The 15,718-nt window shown below is 38.5% G+C and overlaps 1 protein-coding gene across 4 annotated transcripts in view; it reads left to right on the forward strand.

The window, feature by feature from the left end:
• The window catches only part of FAF2 (Fas associated factor family member 2), a 95,108-nt gene that overhangs the window by 20,294 nt on the left and 59,096 nt on the right, over window positions 1-15,718 (forward strand). For all 4 annotated transcript variants that reach the window (XM_072631088.1, XM_072631089.1, XM_072631090.1 and 1 more), the window contains exon 2: window positions 2,684-2,752. In XM_072631088.1, coding sequence (XP_072487189.1) covers window positions 2,684-2,752 — 69 coding nt within the window. The remainder of the gene's footprint in view (window positions 1-2,683; window positions 2,753-15,718) is intronic.

Consider the following 15,718-nt stretch of genomic DNA (forward strand, 5'->3'; position numbering starts at 1 on the left):
AACGTGCTTCCTAAGGCACCACTGTGTTGGGAAAGAAAGCTTTCTGGAGAAGGTAGCATTTGAGTTGAGTAGGACAGGTTTAACTACATCAGGAAAAGGAGAGGCTGGAAGATGTGTTCTTTACCAGGAAAGGCATAGTTTGATCAAAGGCATGGAAATAGAATGGGGTGTTTCTGGGGAACCAGTAAGTAATGAAGGGGAACTATGAAATGAGGAGGAAAAAGTAAGATTATCCAGATTGTTTAAGTTCTTAAATGCCAGGGGAAAGAATTTGAACTTTACCCAGTAGGCAGTAGAGATCACTGATGATTTTGGAAGAGAAATGACATTAATAAATATTATTCCATAAATGCTAAGGATGGATGTGTAGCTCTTGTTGCTGGGGAGAGTATGGGAAATAAAGAGAAACTACTAGCCAAAGTGGTAGTATATTTCCTTTTCCGGGCAAGTTTTTACTTGCACATGCCTTTGCTGAAATTATAGCGAGAAATAAACATGAACTTCTAGAGGCCTGTGGCTTTGAATGTGTTAATCACTGCAGATATTGCTTAAAATCACCTGCTCCCCTTTTTTTACTCAGGATGCAAATATTTTACATTGGCTTATGCTGAGTATTTTCAGCATATTTGTTCATTGCCCTTTTCAGTATTGGCTGCTGGAAAGTATTCTGATCAGCAGTGAGGCTGTTCTATGGTGAATCTTTTCCCATATAATGTGTTCAGTAATGACTTGCTTTTTTTTTTTGCCAAGTCTTATTATTTTTAAATACTTTTTTTGTACTTGAAATTAATTTTTTTCACAAAGATTTTATGTATTCCTGGGACTGGGATCATAGAAATTTATGACTTATGGTATAATCCACTAATCCAACCCCCTAATGTTTCTCCTGATATTTTGACTCTTTAGCCAAAAGTCAAATATCTTCTTCCCCTACCCCTCCAATGCAGTTGTTTTGTGATTGGTCAGTGATAATTAACAGTGGGCCTTGATCCTTTGAGTATTCCTCAGTTATATTGACTTCAAAAGATATTTTACTTTCGGCAGTAGTAAGTACTTAATTGTATCAAGGTTGTGTAATTTTTCTATTACTTTATTTATGATATTTTTTTTTGTAAAACTAAAGTATATTTTAAACAACAGAGCTTATTTGACATTAGTCTATTTGTGTTTGCTAAATTTCATGGGTTAGGATAAAGAACTGAGGTGTTGGAGGCCAGAAGACCTAGTTTTTAAGCCCTGACTCTGCTTTTCATTATTGTTGTGATTTTAGGCAAGTCACTTAACTGCAACAACAATAGCTTACACTTCCTTAGTGCTTTGACCTTTACAAACATTTTCTCACCACTCTTTTCGATATGTATTCTAAATATCATTTACCTTCATTTGACAGGTGAAATCACTAAAGCTTGAAAGAGTTAAAGTAATTTATCCAAATACCCAGCTAGTAAAATATCAAAACCTGTACTCTTGATTCCAAGTCTATGGTCCTTTCCACGATATCATTTAGTGTCTCTGGACGCCAGTTTCTTCATATATAAAATGAGAGAATGGGACTAAATGATTTTTAAAGTTCTTTAAGTTATTTGCCTTTTGTGGCCCTCAGTTTTCCTATCTGTTAAATGGATATAATACTTACACCACCTACATCACCAGGGTCTAAGGATCAGTTGAAATGATGAATGTGAACATCCTTAGTTAATTATAAGGTGCTATGCAAATGTATGGTAGAACTGTTATTTCAAAGGATCATAGGTTAAGACTTAAAAGAGATCTTTGAGATAGTTTAGTCCTACTCTTCCCTTTTATAGATATGGAAACAAATTTTGTTACTGACAAAAAAACTGATTTCCTTAATGGACAATAAGATTTTTCTGAAAAAGACTGAAGGATATCTACTTGTAATTTTTTCTTTAGGTGGACTACACAGTTATGATAAAACCTTAGAAAATTTGGAGAATTTTTTCCCCACTTTTACTAAAAAATTGGATAAAGAGTATGAATTACTATGAATTTCAATTTAATTTTTCCTATATTACTTCAGTGCCTTGTTTCCTCCATTGTAGGCCTTCTTCAGGCTTTCATTGTGACCTAGAGGTGACTGGACTATTGAAGAGTGTATGCCTTTAGAACTTAAGCTCTGGGAGATCCTGCCAGACAGTAAAATGTTGAGAATAGACCTGGCAGTGAGTTTTGCTCACTTGATTGAAAGCTAATTTAAATATAAAGAAAGATTAATTATCTTGTGATTTTTTTTTTTTTAACTCTACCCCATTCTACCAATGTTATCTTAGGCAAGTAACTTTACTTCTCTGGGCCTCTCCTTGTCTGTAAAGAGAGAGGATTGGACTAGATGACCTCTGAGTCCCTTTTACCTTTAAATCTATGATCTTATGAACTCATAAAGACCATCAGCTAAACCTTGGAGGAAGCTGAAATTTGCACTAGTAAGTGAGGAGTACTCATACATTGAAATCATAAATCTTTGAAATATTGAAAGCAGTGACTTGCTTTATTAGAATTGATCAACTTCTTAGTACATTGTACCTCACAGGGTTATGTTTTTAAACTGTAAAGCACTGTATAAATGTGAATTACTCTGATATTTTTTTAATCATCCCTAGGTGGATAAATACTCACCATTTTTTTCAATGTAGTAATTTGGCTTTTTTACTTTGTCCTTTAGGATTTGACTGGTATCGAGTCTATGGATCAATGTCGCCATACCCTGGAACAACACAACTGGAACATAGAGGTACACTGACTGGACACTCTTGGGCAGGTTTTTTCTAGTCTTATGAAGAATCAAAAACCCCTCAAATTTCACTATAATGCCTTCCTTAATGCCTTGTTCCCTTTCTCCCACTTGGTAATGACTATTCCATAATTTTAATTCAACAAACATTTGTAAAGGATTTTTCCAAGACACTACACTTGGTGATGAACGTATATTAAATTAATAAATTATCAAATTATATAATTAAAAACTAGTTGCTTTTCTTCTCAGAGAGTCTGTAGTGACTTAGAATACAGGAAATTATATGTACATAAGTAAGTATGAAAAAATAATGTTATAAAAGTATAAGAGAGGAAAAAATACTGTATGAAAATGTAAGGAAGGGAGTTTCAAGTTCTAGGGATCTTTGAGGATGATTTCATTGAGAAGATAGGTAGGGTCTTGAAGAAATGATAGAATTTCAACAGGTCCATTTGTGAAGGAAGAATATTCCAGGAATGAGAAAAGGATCAAAATTGGGGAACACCTATTAGTCCAGCTTAGCTGAATTGAAGGGAAAATCAAAGGGAAACAGTCTAAAATAAGAATAGAAAAGTAGCTTGCCACCAGATTTTGTAAGGTCATAAATTTCCTGCTAAGAAGTCTATTTTATCTTAGAGGGAGTAGGAAATCACTGAAGATTTCGAAGCAAGGAAATTGTATAGATGGATGAATTAGGAAGTTTTGGTGGTGGTGTTTTGGAAACTTTGTAAAGGATGAATTGGAGAGAGCAAAGTCTGATGATAATAAGATTAGTTTGGAGGGTTTTGTGGTAATCTATGTGAGAAATGTTGCCAGGCTAAATTAGCTTGGTGGCAACGTGATTGGAGAAGAGAAAGGGGATAAATGAAAGATATGATAGAAGTACAGTTAATAGGATTGTCATTTAGTAGATATGAATTTAAGGAAAATGAGAAAGAAAGTCAAAGAGGATTAAGATTTCTAGCCTAACAAAAAGAATGATGATGCTTTTGATAGAAATTGGGATGTTATTGGTAGGAGGAGAAGGCTTTGGGGAAATAATAATGATTTCAAGTTAGGATATGATAAATTCCATGTTCTTTTGGGACATACAGGTAGATATTTCTAACAGGAAGTTGGACATGTGAGACCAGAGCTTTATGGAGAAGGAAACTGGATTTGGGATTCATCTGCTTAAAACTGAGCCCATTTTAGTTGATGAGATTACTAATGGAGAGAATGTGAAAAATGGATTGAGTTCAAAGCCTTGGGGAACAACTGTACTTTAGGAATGGAAAGAGAGGAAAGATAAACCAGTAAACTAACCAGAGATCTATCTAGTGGTCTTACAGTTTAAAGGAGAATTGGGAAAGAGTTCCATGGAAGCTGAGTTTAAAGGAGAATTGGGAAAGAGTTCCATGGAAGCTGAGGGATGAAAGAGGGGAGATGTTGGTTAACAGCATTATCTGCTGCAGAAAAACCAAGAAGAATGAAGCCTAGGAAAAGACAATTAAGGGGATGGTGGTGAAGTAAATGGAACCCAGGCGATCATTGTAGAATAAGGCACTGAAAGTCTCTGAAAACTCTGATAAATTGTAATGATCAGTTTTGGCCTCAGAGAACGTATTATGAAACATATTTCTCTCCTCTTAATAAAGAAGAGGCTGTGGAAATGCTACTGGAGTCAAAGAACCTGGGTTTAAATCGTTCCTCTGACTCTTACTCCTGTGTAACTCTGGGCAAGTCACTTAACCACCCAAAGCCTGAGTTCTTCGCTGGCAAAAAAAAGAATCAGTTTACCTTTTTTTTTTTTTTTTAAGATTATGATTGACCACAAAGCGGGTAATGCCAGTTAAGTAGTGGGATTGAAAGCCCAAATGGTAAGAATCTAAGGAGGAAATAATGTGGTAATAAATGTAACTTACTAGTTAACAGAGATATGGGGCAGTAGATTGAGGGGTTGACAGAATCACAGGAAAGTTTCAGGGTTTTTTTTTAGGATGGAGACTTGATCTGAACAGACTTACAGGCAAAAAACAGATAGTGAGAGAGATCAGGGAAAGATCCTTACAGCAAGATTTCCAGAAGAAAAGGAAGAAATTGAATCAAGGCTGAAGGTGCAGGAATTGGCCTTGGTAGAAGGAGGATCTTTTCATCCTCCCAAACTGGAAAACCAAGAGAGTACAGATGAAGAAACAAAGAAGTTTTGAACTGGAGAGGGAATGTAAAAGAATTTGCCTCTTACTAGCCACAGTCTTCTTCATAAGAGGCAAAATCATCTGATTGTAAGATTTTGGGACTTAAAATTCCTCCCTTTGTTAATTTAAAAAAATTCTTATTTTAATTGGTTGCTTTTGTTTTAACAACACATTTACATCTGAATATTCTTCCCATATCCCCTACTCAGCAAGCCATCTTTTATAACAAAGTGGGGGAGAGGGGTGGGAGCACTTCAGCAAAACCAACTAATATATTGACTAAGTCTGAAATTGAATTATTTTCTATATGTCTCATGTCCCCCCCATGCATGAATGAAAAATTATTAAATATTTATTATGTGCCAAACACTGTGCTAAGCACTACACTGTGTTAAGCATTGGGATACAAGTAGAAGAGAGAGACTGTGCCTGCTCCCAGGGAGCTCACAATCTGATTGAGGGAGAAACATATACATGAGAATTCATCTGAAGGGTAGATGGCAAGACCTAGGAGTCTTTAGAGTATACCATCAGATTAGATGACAACAAATACCCAGAAGTCTGGAGAGTATAGGGCAGATGGAAAAGCCCAATAATTTTCCTTAACTGGAAATACTACAGTTGTTTATTCTCTGCTTATGTAAGCATTGTGATCAGCCATGTCTGCATGACAAGAGATTTGGAGCTGGAAGGCCCTGACCTGCCACTTTTGGGAAGGAGGGAGGGAATTGTGGGCCTGAGGATCAAGGTGGAAGAGTGGGGTGGGGTGGGGTCCTCAAGTGGCAGGTAGAAGGGAAAAGGAAAAGGAGTTAGGTGGAAAAGCTCTGTCCAGTACCTGCTTGGTCCTTCAGAGCTTTGATGGCTGGAAAGTAGGCTGAAAACCCTAGCAAGACTTTTATCTATATTTTATGTCTTCCACGTTGTTTTGCATATGATAAATGCTCAGTAAATTTGTTGAATTGAATAGCCAGTTAGAATTTTTTTAAGATTAGGTTTCTAGTCTCTAAAGATGAAGGCAGTGGATCTAGAAGATGGAAGGAATAGAAATTTTTGATAAAAAAATCTTGTAATTTCTGGCTAGGTATAAGGTAAAAATGGGCTTGTTCAAATTGTGACAAATGAGTTCTGCACTCTAATGGGGTTCTTATATCCCATAGCTACTTCTCACAAAGTTGTACTTAAAAGCTAAAAAGGTTCAACTGGCCCAAAATATAAATAAGTTCAAGAGTGGCTTAAATCAGCGGTGTCAATTTCAGGTAGAATCAGATGCCTACAGGCTGCATATTGACTTAGAAAACTACAAATTAACATTATCTATATTATGTTTTTATTTATTTTGCTAAACATTTCCCAGTTACGTTTTAATATGGTGTGACTAGCATCTGAGGGTTTTGCTTGCTATTAGCTTAGATAACCAGTTATGAATGTTATTTGTGTTCTTATTAAGGGAGCTCAGATGTTTGATTATCAGTTGTCAGTCAGCATTTATTAAGCACCTTACTGTGTGCCAGGTGATGTACTAAGGTCTCAGAAAACAAAGACAAAAGTGAAACAGTTCTTGCCGATATATCATTTTCCATCTACATCCCTAATCTTTTGAGGTTACATGATAGACATTGACTCTTAAGTCTACTTTCAAAGAGAGTATACTGGACTAAGTGGACCATTGCCCTGACCCAGCAAATCTTTTCTTTTTTTTTTTAAATTAAATTTATTTATTTAACTTTTAACATTCATTTTCACAAAATTTTGGGTTCCAAATTTTCTCCCCTTTTATCCCCTCCCCCCCCAAACACCAAGCATTCTAATTGCCCCATGACCAATCTGCTCTCTCTTCTAACATCCCTCTCTGCCCTTGTCTCCATCTTCTCTTTTGTCCTGTAGGGCCAGACAGCTTTCTATACCCCTTTACCTGTATTTCTTATTTCCTAGTGGCAAGAACATTACTCTACAGTTGATCCTAACACTTTGAGTTCCAACTTCTTTACCTCCCTCCCTCTCCACCCCTTCCCTTTGGAAGGCAAGCAATTCAGTATAGGCCAAATCTGTGTAGTTTTGCAAATGACTTCCATGATAGTTGTGTTGTATAAGACTAACTATATTTCCCTCCATCCTATCCTGTCCCCCATTACTTCTATTCTCTTTTGATCCTATCCCTCCCCATGAGTCTCAACGTCAAATTGCACCCTCCTCCCCATGCCCTCCCTTCTATCATCCCCCCCACCCTGCTTATCCCCTTATCCCCCACTTTCCTGTATTGTAAGATAGGTTTTCATACCAAAATGAGTGTGCATTTTATTCTTTCCTTTAGTGGAATGTGATGAGAGTAGACTTCATGTTTTTCTCTCACCTCCCCTCTTTATCCCTCCACTAATGAGTCTTTTGCTTGCCTCTTTTATGAGAGATAATTTGCCCCATTCCATTTCTCCCTTTCTCCTCCCAATATATTTCTCTCTCACTGCTTGATTTCATTTTTTTAAAGATATGATCCCATCCTCTTCAATTCACTCTGTGCACTCTGTCTCTATGTGTGTGTGCGTGTGTGCATGTGTGTGTGTGTAATCCCACCCAGTACCCAGATACTGAAAAGTTTCAAGAGTTACAAGTATTGTCTTTCCATGTAGGAATGTAAACAGTTCAACTTTAGTAAGTCCCTTATGACTTCTCTTTGCTGTTCACCTTTTCATGGTTCTCTTCATTCTTCTGTTTGAAAGTCAAATTTTCTTTTCAGCTCTGGTCTTTTCATCAAGAATGCTTGAAAATCCTCTATTTCATTGAAAGACCAATTTTTCCCCTGAAGTATTATACTCAGTTTTTCTGGGTAGGTGATTCTTGGTTTTAGTCCTAGTTCCTTTGACTTCTGGAATATCCTATTCCATGCCCTTCGATCCCTTAATGTAGAGGCTGCTAGATCTTGTGTTATCCTGATTGTATTTCCACAATACTTGAAATGTTTCTTTCTATCTGCTTGCAATATTTTCTCCTTGACCTGGGAACTCTGGAATTTGGCCACAATGTTCCTAGGAGTTTCTCTTTTTGGATCTCCTTCAGGCGGTGTTCTGTGGATTCCCAAATCTTTTCTTATTTGTTTACATTGGCTTAAGATTTTCCCTCCAGTACATGGATTACTTTAATTAGGGCTACCAACTCAGCCGTTTTAAAATGCTTGTCATTAGAGTTCTTCAGAAGTCGGTTTCAAATTATTTACATATACTTTTTTAGTCTTACACTAGTATATTCTTTTTAACCATAGTCATTTACTTTAGCTGTTCTAATCACACCAATCAATTGCGTATTCCATTTATTTAAAGAATATTTATTGAACAGCTATTATGTACTTAACACTGAAGGGCCCTGTAGGCCCTTCAAAAGAAGTTTAAATTGAGATCCTCACTCTTAGCAAGCTTACTTATCATTTTGTGAGGGAACTAAGGCTCATATATATACGGTAATTAGGAAGGACTTCATAAAGGAGGTGAGATTTAAGTTGGCCAATGTGAAAGGCAGTATGATGTAGTAGGGAGAGTGCTGGACTTGGACCCAGGAAGATAGTAGCTACATGACCATGGGCAAAGCATTTAACAACATTTCTGAGCTTCATCTAAAGGCTTAAAGGAGAGTTGTAGTGTGCATTGATCGAGGGAATTTCCACACCAAAAAATTTTGTGTCTTTGTTATTTGACATAATTAGAAAGGAGGGTGAAAAGAATTTTGAGTAGGGGAAGATAATTATGAGTAAAATAGTCCTAAACAGACTCATATTGCAGGAAAAAAAAAGTGTAGCAGACCCAAATTGTGAAAGTATTTAAATGGCAGCTGGGACAGTTTGGACTTTTTACTAGAGGCATTGGGGAGCCGTTGATGGTTTTTGAGAAGGGGAGTCAGTTGACATGAAAGTAGTGCCCTATGGAGAGGTTAGTTGGTTGTTGTCCTTCGTTCTCGAAGAAGACCAAAGTGACATCACCATGACAAAGTGAGATTTCAGTGTGTCCGACTGTGGTTGATCAAACCAATACGAACTTGGAATGCTCTACCACAGGTTAGATACAGATAGTCTGTATGAATATTTGGGGTGGTTATTCCAAATTTGCACATCATACGTTTACTTTGTGCTGTCTCAATTCTGCTTTGCTCATAGAACACAGCACCCTTTCTGATGTGGGCACGCCATGCTGAGTGGTTCTGTGCCAGTGTCTCCCATATTGCACAGTCAAATCCAAAGTTCTTGAGAGAGACCTTGAGAGTGTCCTTGTATCGCTTCTTCTGACCACCCTGTGATCGTCTGCCCCATGTGAGTTCTCCATAAAATAGTCTTTTTGTCAAGAATACATTTTGCATTCAAACAACATGGCCAGCCTATCTGAAGCATGGTTTGAAATGCTTGGCAGTTCAGCTCGAGCAAGGACTTCAGTGGCTGGTATCTTATCCCGCCAAGTGATTCTCAGAATCTTCCCAAGACAGTTCAAATGGAAACAATTCAGTTTCCTGGCATGGCACTGGTAGATTGTCCATGTTTCACAGGCATACAGCAATGAGGTCAGCACAACTGCTCTGTAGATCTTCAGTTTGGTAGTTAGTCTAATACTTCTTCTCTCCCATACTTTTCTTCAGAGCCTCCCAGACACTAGCTAGTTCTGGCAATGCACGCATCAACCTCATTGTCAATGTGTGCATCCCTGTAAAGTACACTGCCAAAGTAAATGAACTTATCCACAGCATTCAAAACTTCTCCATTTGTTGTAATTGATGGTTCCATGAATGGATGGTGTGGTGGTGGCTGATGGAGCACCTGTGTTTTCTTGGTGTTAATTATTAGGCTAAAATTAGCAGAGGCAGCAGAGAATTGATCCATACTTTGTTGCATCTCAGCTTCAGAGGCTGCATTGAGTGCACAATCATCTGCAAACAGAAAATCATGCACCAACACTCCTTGCACTTTGGTCTTGGCTTGTAATGTTTTCAAATTGAAGAATTTACCATCAGTATGGTAGTTGACCTTGATTCCATGTTCATCCTTATTGAAAGCATTTGACAACATGGCTGAAAACATCATGCTAAAAAGCATGGAAGCAAGCACACAGCCCTTTTTCACTCCATTGGTGAATGGGAAGACTCAAGAACATTGTCCATCATCCAGAACCCTGGTAAACATGCCATCATGAAATTGATGTACAATATTGATGAACTTCTCAGGGCAACCAAATTTTGACATAATTTTCCATGAGCCCTCATGACTAACAGTGTCAAAGGCCTTGGTCAGATCTACAAATATTGTGTTCAGACCTCTCTTCTGCTCCTGGTATTTCTCCTGGAGTTGTCAGGCAGCAAACACCATATTGACTGTTCCTCGGCCCTTTCTGAAGCCACGCTGGCTCTCAGGTAGATGACCATGTTCCAGGTGAAGGATCAACCTATTAAGGAGGACTCTAGCAAGAATTTTGCCAGCAATGACTAAGAGAGAGACCCCCGCTGTGATTGTCACAGGACAATCTATTCTCTTTACCTTTATAGAGATGGACAATGAAGGCATCCTTGAACTCCTGGGGGATAACCTCCTCTTGCCATACAACCTGGAAAATTTCAGTCAGCTTTTGTATGAGCAGTCATCCCCCTACCCTGTAAATCTCAACTGGAATAGAATCAGCACTGGGTGCCTTGCCACTTGTAAGGAACCTAATGGCCCTCAAAACCTCTTCTTCAGTTGGAAGTTCAGCTAAGGAGGGATTAACTTCAACCTGAGGTAACCTGGTCAGTGACCTCAGCATGGATTGATGGTGGTCTCTTGAGAACACCATGGAAATGTTCAGCCCATCTCTCTAGGATCACGTCCCTATCACTAATCAGTGTGGCTCCATCAGCACTGAGTAGCTGTGATGCACCATAGGTTTTTGGTTCATAAATAGCTTTCAGGGAATCATAAAAGCACTTTGGATTGTTACTGTCAGCATAAAACTGAATTTCCATCTGCCTTCTTATTGAGCCAGGAATCCTGCATCTCTCTGAGCTTTGCTTATACTTTGTTTTTGATGGAATTAAATGCTGCCCTCTTAGAGGTGGATGAATTATTCTGCTGGTATATCTTGTGGAGTTCCTGTTTTTCGTTTAGCAGCTTCTGAATTTCTCCATCATTTTCATCAAACCAGTCTTGGTGTTTGCAAGTATTCTGACGCAGATGAGCAAATGCAGTGCTATACACCAAATCTCTGAGAGCTGCCCACTCCTTTTCTGCTCCACTGTTGCCAACTATGTGTTGGCTCAACTCTCCTTCTAAGTTAGCAACAAATTGTTCATGCTCAGAGAAGAGCTCTAATTTGTTGACATTAATTCTTCTGGTAGTCATTTTGCCTTGGGGGTGGCACTTTTGATGAATGTGAATATTTAGCTTGGAAAGCATAAGTCTATGATCAGTCCAGCACTCTGTACCACACATTGCCTTTTTCACTCTCACATCTTGTCTGTTTCTTCTTATAATCACATAATCTATTAGATGCCAATGTTTGCTGTGAAGATGCATCCATGAAGGTTTATTGTGTTTAGGTAAGCAGAAAACTGTTGGTGAAAAGAAGGTCATGTGATGCACAAGTCTTCAGCAGTAAATGACCATTGCTGTTCCTGTTTCCAACTCCGTTCCTCCCTAGGACTCCCTGCCAAGTCTGGTAGTCTGAGCCTACTCTAGCATTACAGTCACCTAGAATTATAAGCTTGCCCTCTTTTGGCACATTAATGATAAGGGTCTCTGGGTCTTCATAAAATTTTTCTTTGACTTCATCAGGGTTTGTCATGGTAGTAGCATAAGGCACTGATGATGGTGGCATGGTGTTTTCCTTTGAGTGGCAATCGCATTGTCATGAGCCTGTCATTCACTTCTTTTGGTAAGCATATCAGCTTGCTGATTAGGTTAGTTTTGATTGCAGAACCCACGCTAGCTTCTTGTGCTCCCCTTCACTGTAGCCACTCCAGAACAATGTGTATCCAGCTCTCACTTCAGTAAGTTGGCCTTTGTTTGTCAACCTTGTTTCACTCAGGGCTGCTATTTGGATTGGATACCTGTTGAGTTCTCTTGCAACAAGAGCAGTTCATCTTAAAGGTTTACTGGATTTTGTGTTGTCTGTTAGTGTGAGCACATTCCATGTGCCAGTGGTGAGTGGAATCATCTTTACAGATGTCTTTGTACATTTTGTACATTTTCTTGTGTCTTGACCGCATAGTGGGATTCTCCGCCTGCCGTGGTTATCAGGCCAGGTTTGAGTAAGCAGACAATGTTTAGGGCACCTTTTCTAGCCCCCTTCCTCACACTAGGAGGTGAACAGTGCAATTCTTTTTTTTATTTTTTTTTATGATTTTTTTTATTTTATTATTATTATTTTTTAATGTTTAACAATCACTGCCATACAATTGAGATTTTATCCCCCCCACACTTACCCCCCACTACCCCTCTCCCTCCCCACGACTGCATACAATTCTGTATACTCTCTACATATACTTTACTATTGAGTACATTTTCACTATAGTCATGCTATGTAGTCGGACTAAAATAAATGGAAGAAATCATATAACAAATCAGAACATGATACACAAAAGCACACACACACACAAACATGATCTGCTACATTCTGCGAATGACTTCCATATTTCTTTCTCTGAGTGCGGAAGGCATTTTGCCTTAGAAAACCACCATTGGGATTTTTTTTTTTTAAGTAGTTCTTGCGTTATTACAAAATTCCAAGTCTACCAGAAAAAACTCTCACACACTGTGGTCATTGCTGTGCACAAAGTTCTCTTGGTTCTGCTCCTTTCACTCAGCATCAGGTCATATAAGTCCTTCCAGGCCTCTCTGAAGTCTTCTTGTTCATCATTTCTTATGGCACAATAGTACTCCATTACATTCATATACCATAATTTATTCAGCCATTCCCCAGTTGATGGACATCCCCTTGACTTCCAGTTTTTGGCAATTACAAAGAGTGCTGCTTTAAATATTTTTGTACATGTGGGGCCCTTTCCCATTTTTATGATCTCTTGGGGATATAGTCCTAGTAGCGATATTGCTGGGTCAAAGGGTATGCACATTTTTGTAGCCCTTTGGGCATAGTTCCAAATTGCTGTCCAGAATGGTTGGATGCGCTCGCAGCTCCACCAACAATGAATTAATGTTCCAACTCTCCCACATCCTCTCCAGCATTTATCATTTTCTTGTTCTGTCATGTTTGCCAATCTTATAGGTGTGATGTGTTACCTCAGAGTTGTTTTGATTTGCAACTCTCTAATCAATAGTGATTTAGAGCACTTTTTCATATGATTATAGATATCTTTAATTTCTTCTTCTGAAAATTGCCGAACAGTGCGATTCTTAAAAGGTTACTTAGACACCCAGGGGGCTGCTGAGTCCCTCTGCTGTTTGCAGTGAGAAAGGAACCTATGACCTGGGCTACCTGTGTGCAGGGTTGTGACTATAGCTCCCAGTGTATCCACACCTGCTGCTTCATCACTTACCTGTCACCACAGGACTTTGAGCCATAATAGTAAAATAGTATGAGTGATGTCTTTTGATTTGTGTGTAAATTGGATTTAAGTGAGGGCGCGTTGCACGAAGTCCTCAGCCTCACTCTGTCCTCCAGAGTCATTATAGTCCAGTAGCAGGATAGAGTCAAGACGGCTGGCAAGACTGCTGCTCAGGATGCAGTGGATGACCTTGGCGTCTTTGGTGCCTAACCAAGCTCTAAGCGCTCCACGTTGCCTGCTTCATCTGCCTTCATGGCCATTGGAACAAATTGTTCTCATCTGCCCATTCTACCAGATGAAGACTCACATGCTTGGGGTAGACACCCCCCTAACTCACCAATGGGTTTAAGACCCCTTGGCTACCCTCACCCTGGTTTGGCTCTTCTACTGAAATGGTTTATCAGGGTGTGGCCGCTGCGCATGCTGCAGCTTCTTGGAGCCTCAAGTGAGACTTGGGTGGAACAGGTAGACACCAGTGGTGGAAAGAGTCCTGAAAAGGGCTCAGCAGTCATCACATCAAAGGTACTGGTCCTCCCTGAACACACCCTACACCCCAAAGTAGAGAGTGAATGGATAAAGTGATTAAAGCCAAGTTCAAGATATTCCATAGTTTCTTGACTAAGGCATTGGCAAAAGTGATATCTGTAGTAGTAGTAGCTTAAAGCTGCCAGACGTGTTCATTGAAATGTATGTTTATTATAATGAGTTTTAAGTCCAAATGTAGTTTTTTTGTCTTTTAACATTTTATTCCCCCCCGCCCAGTTATTTGTAGAAACAACTTTTAACATTTCATTTTAAAATATTTTTTGTTTCACATTTTCTCCTTCCCTCCTCCCCTTTCTCTGTCTACCTCTCCTCACATTGAGAAGGCAAGCAATTTAATTAGGTTATACATGTGCAGTCATGCAAAACATATTTTTGTCTTAGCCTTGTTGTGAAAGAAAACAGACCAAAAAAGAAAAACCCCAAGAAAAAGAAAGTGAAGTATACTTCAATCTGCATTCAGACTCCATCAGTTTTTTCTCTGGAGATAGCATTTTTCATCATAAGTCCTTTGGTCTTGGATCATTGTATTGCTGAGAATAGCTAATTCATTCATAGTTGGTCATCATACAGTATTACTATTACTGTGTATAGTGTTCTCCTGGTTCTGCTTATTTCACATTGCCTCAGTTCATGTAAGTCTTTGCAGGTTTTTCTGAGAGCATCCTGTTCATCATTTCTTATAGCACAGTAGTATTCTATCACAATCATATACAGCAGTTCATTCAGCCGTTCCCCAATTAATGGACATCCCCCCCAATTTCCCATTTTTTGCCACTACACAAAGCTGCTATAAATATTGTTGTATATATAGGTCGTTATTCCTTTTTCTTTTCTCTTTGGGATACAGACCTAGTAGTGGTATTTCTGGGCTAAAGGGTATGTATGATTTTATAGCCCTTTGAGCATAGTTCCAAATTGCTTTCCAAAATAGTTGAATCAGTTCACAACTCCACCAACCGTGTGTTAATATCCTAGTTTTCCCACATTCTTTCCAACATTTATCGTTTTCCTTTTTTGTCATAATAGCCAATCTGATAGGTGTGAGGTGGTACTACCCCAGAGTTGTTTTAATTTGCATTTCTTAATTCAGTAGTGATTTAGAATATTTTTTCATATGACTACAGATAATTTTGATAGCTTTGCTCTGAAAACATTTGTTTTCAGATATTAAAATATATTTCAAAAATATTTGTTCATATGCTTTGACCATTTATCAGCTGGGGAATGGCTCTTGTTTCTATAAATTTGACTCAGCTCTCTATATATTTGAGAAATGAGGTTTTTATGATTACTATGTATTTCTCCATCCTATTTTTCCCTTGTTTATCAAAGTACTCTTAATCTCTTTTCACAGTCTCCAAGTGTTTTGTTTCTGACTTTTACCCCCCCATCCCTTTTTGCTCCTGTTATCCAACTGAGTTTGTATGTTATTCCCTCTTTGAGCCAATTCCAGTGAGAATAAGGCTCATGCGCTTCCCTTCACTTCCTCCATCATCTTCCCCTCCACTGTAAAGGCTCTTTCATGCCTCTTTTATGATAATTTGCCTTGTTCTACTTCTCCCTTTCACTTTCTCACCCCTTATTTTTTGATTCAACTCATACCTGTGCCCTCTGTCTATGTATACTCCTTCTAATTGCCTTGATATTCAGAAAGTTTTTAGGAGTTACAAGTATCATTTTGCCATGTTTAACTTTATTGACTCCCTTATGATTTCTCTTTGTTGTTTACCTTTTTATG

This window comes from Notamacropus eugenii, chromosome 1, assembly GCF_028372415.1.
Source record: "Notamacropus eugenii isolate mMacEug1 chromosome 1, mMacEug1.pri_v2, whole genome shotgun sequence".
NCBI classification, from domain to species: domain Eukaryota; kingdom Metazoa; phylum Chordata; class Mammalia; order Diprotodontia; family Macropodidae; genus Notamacropus; species Notamacropus eugenii.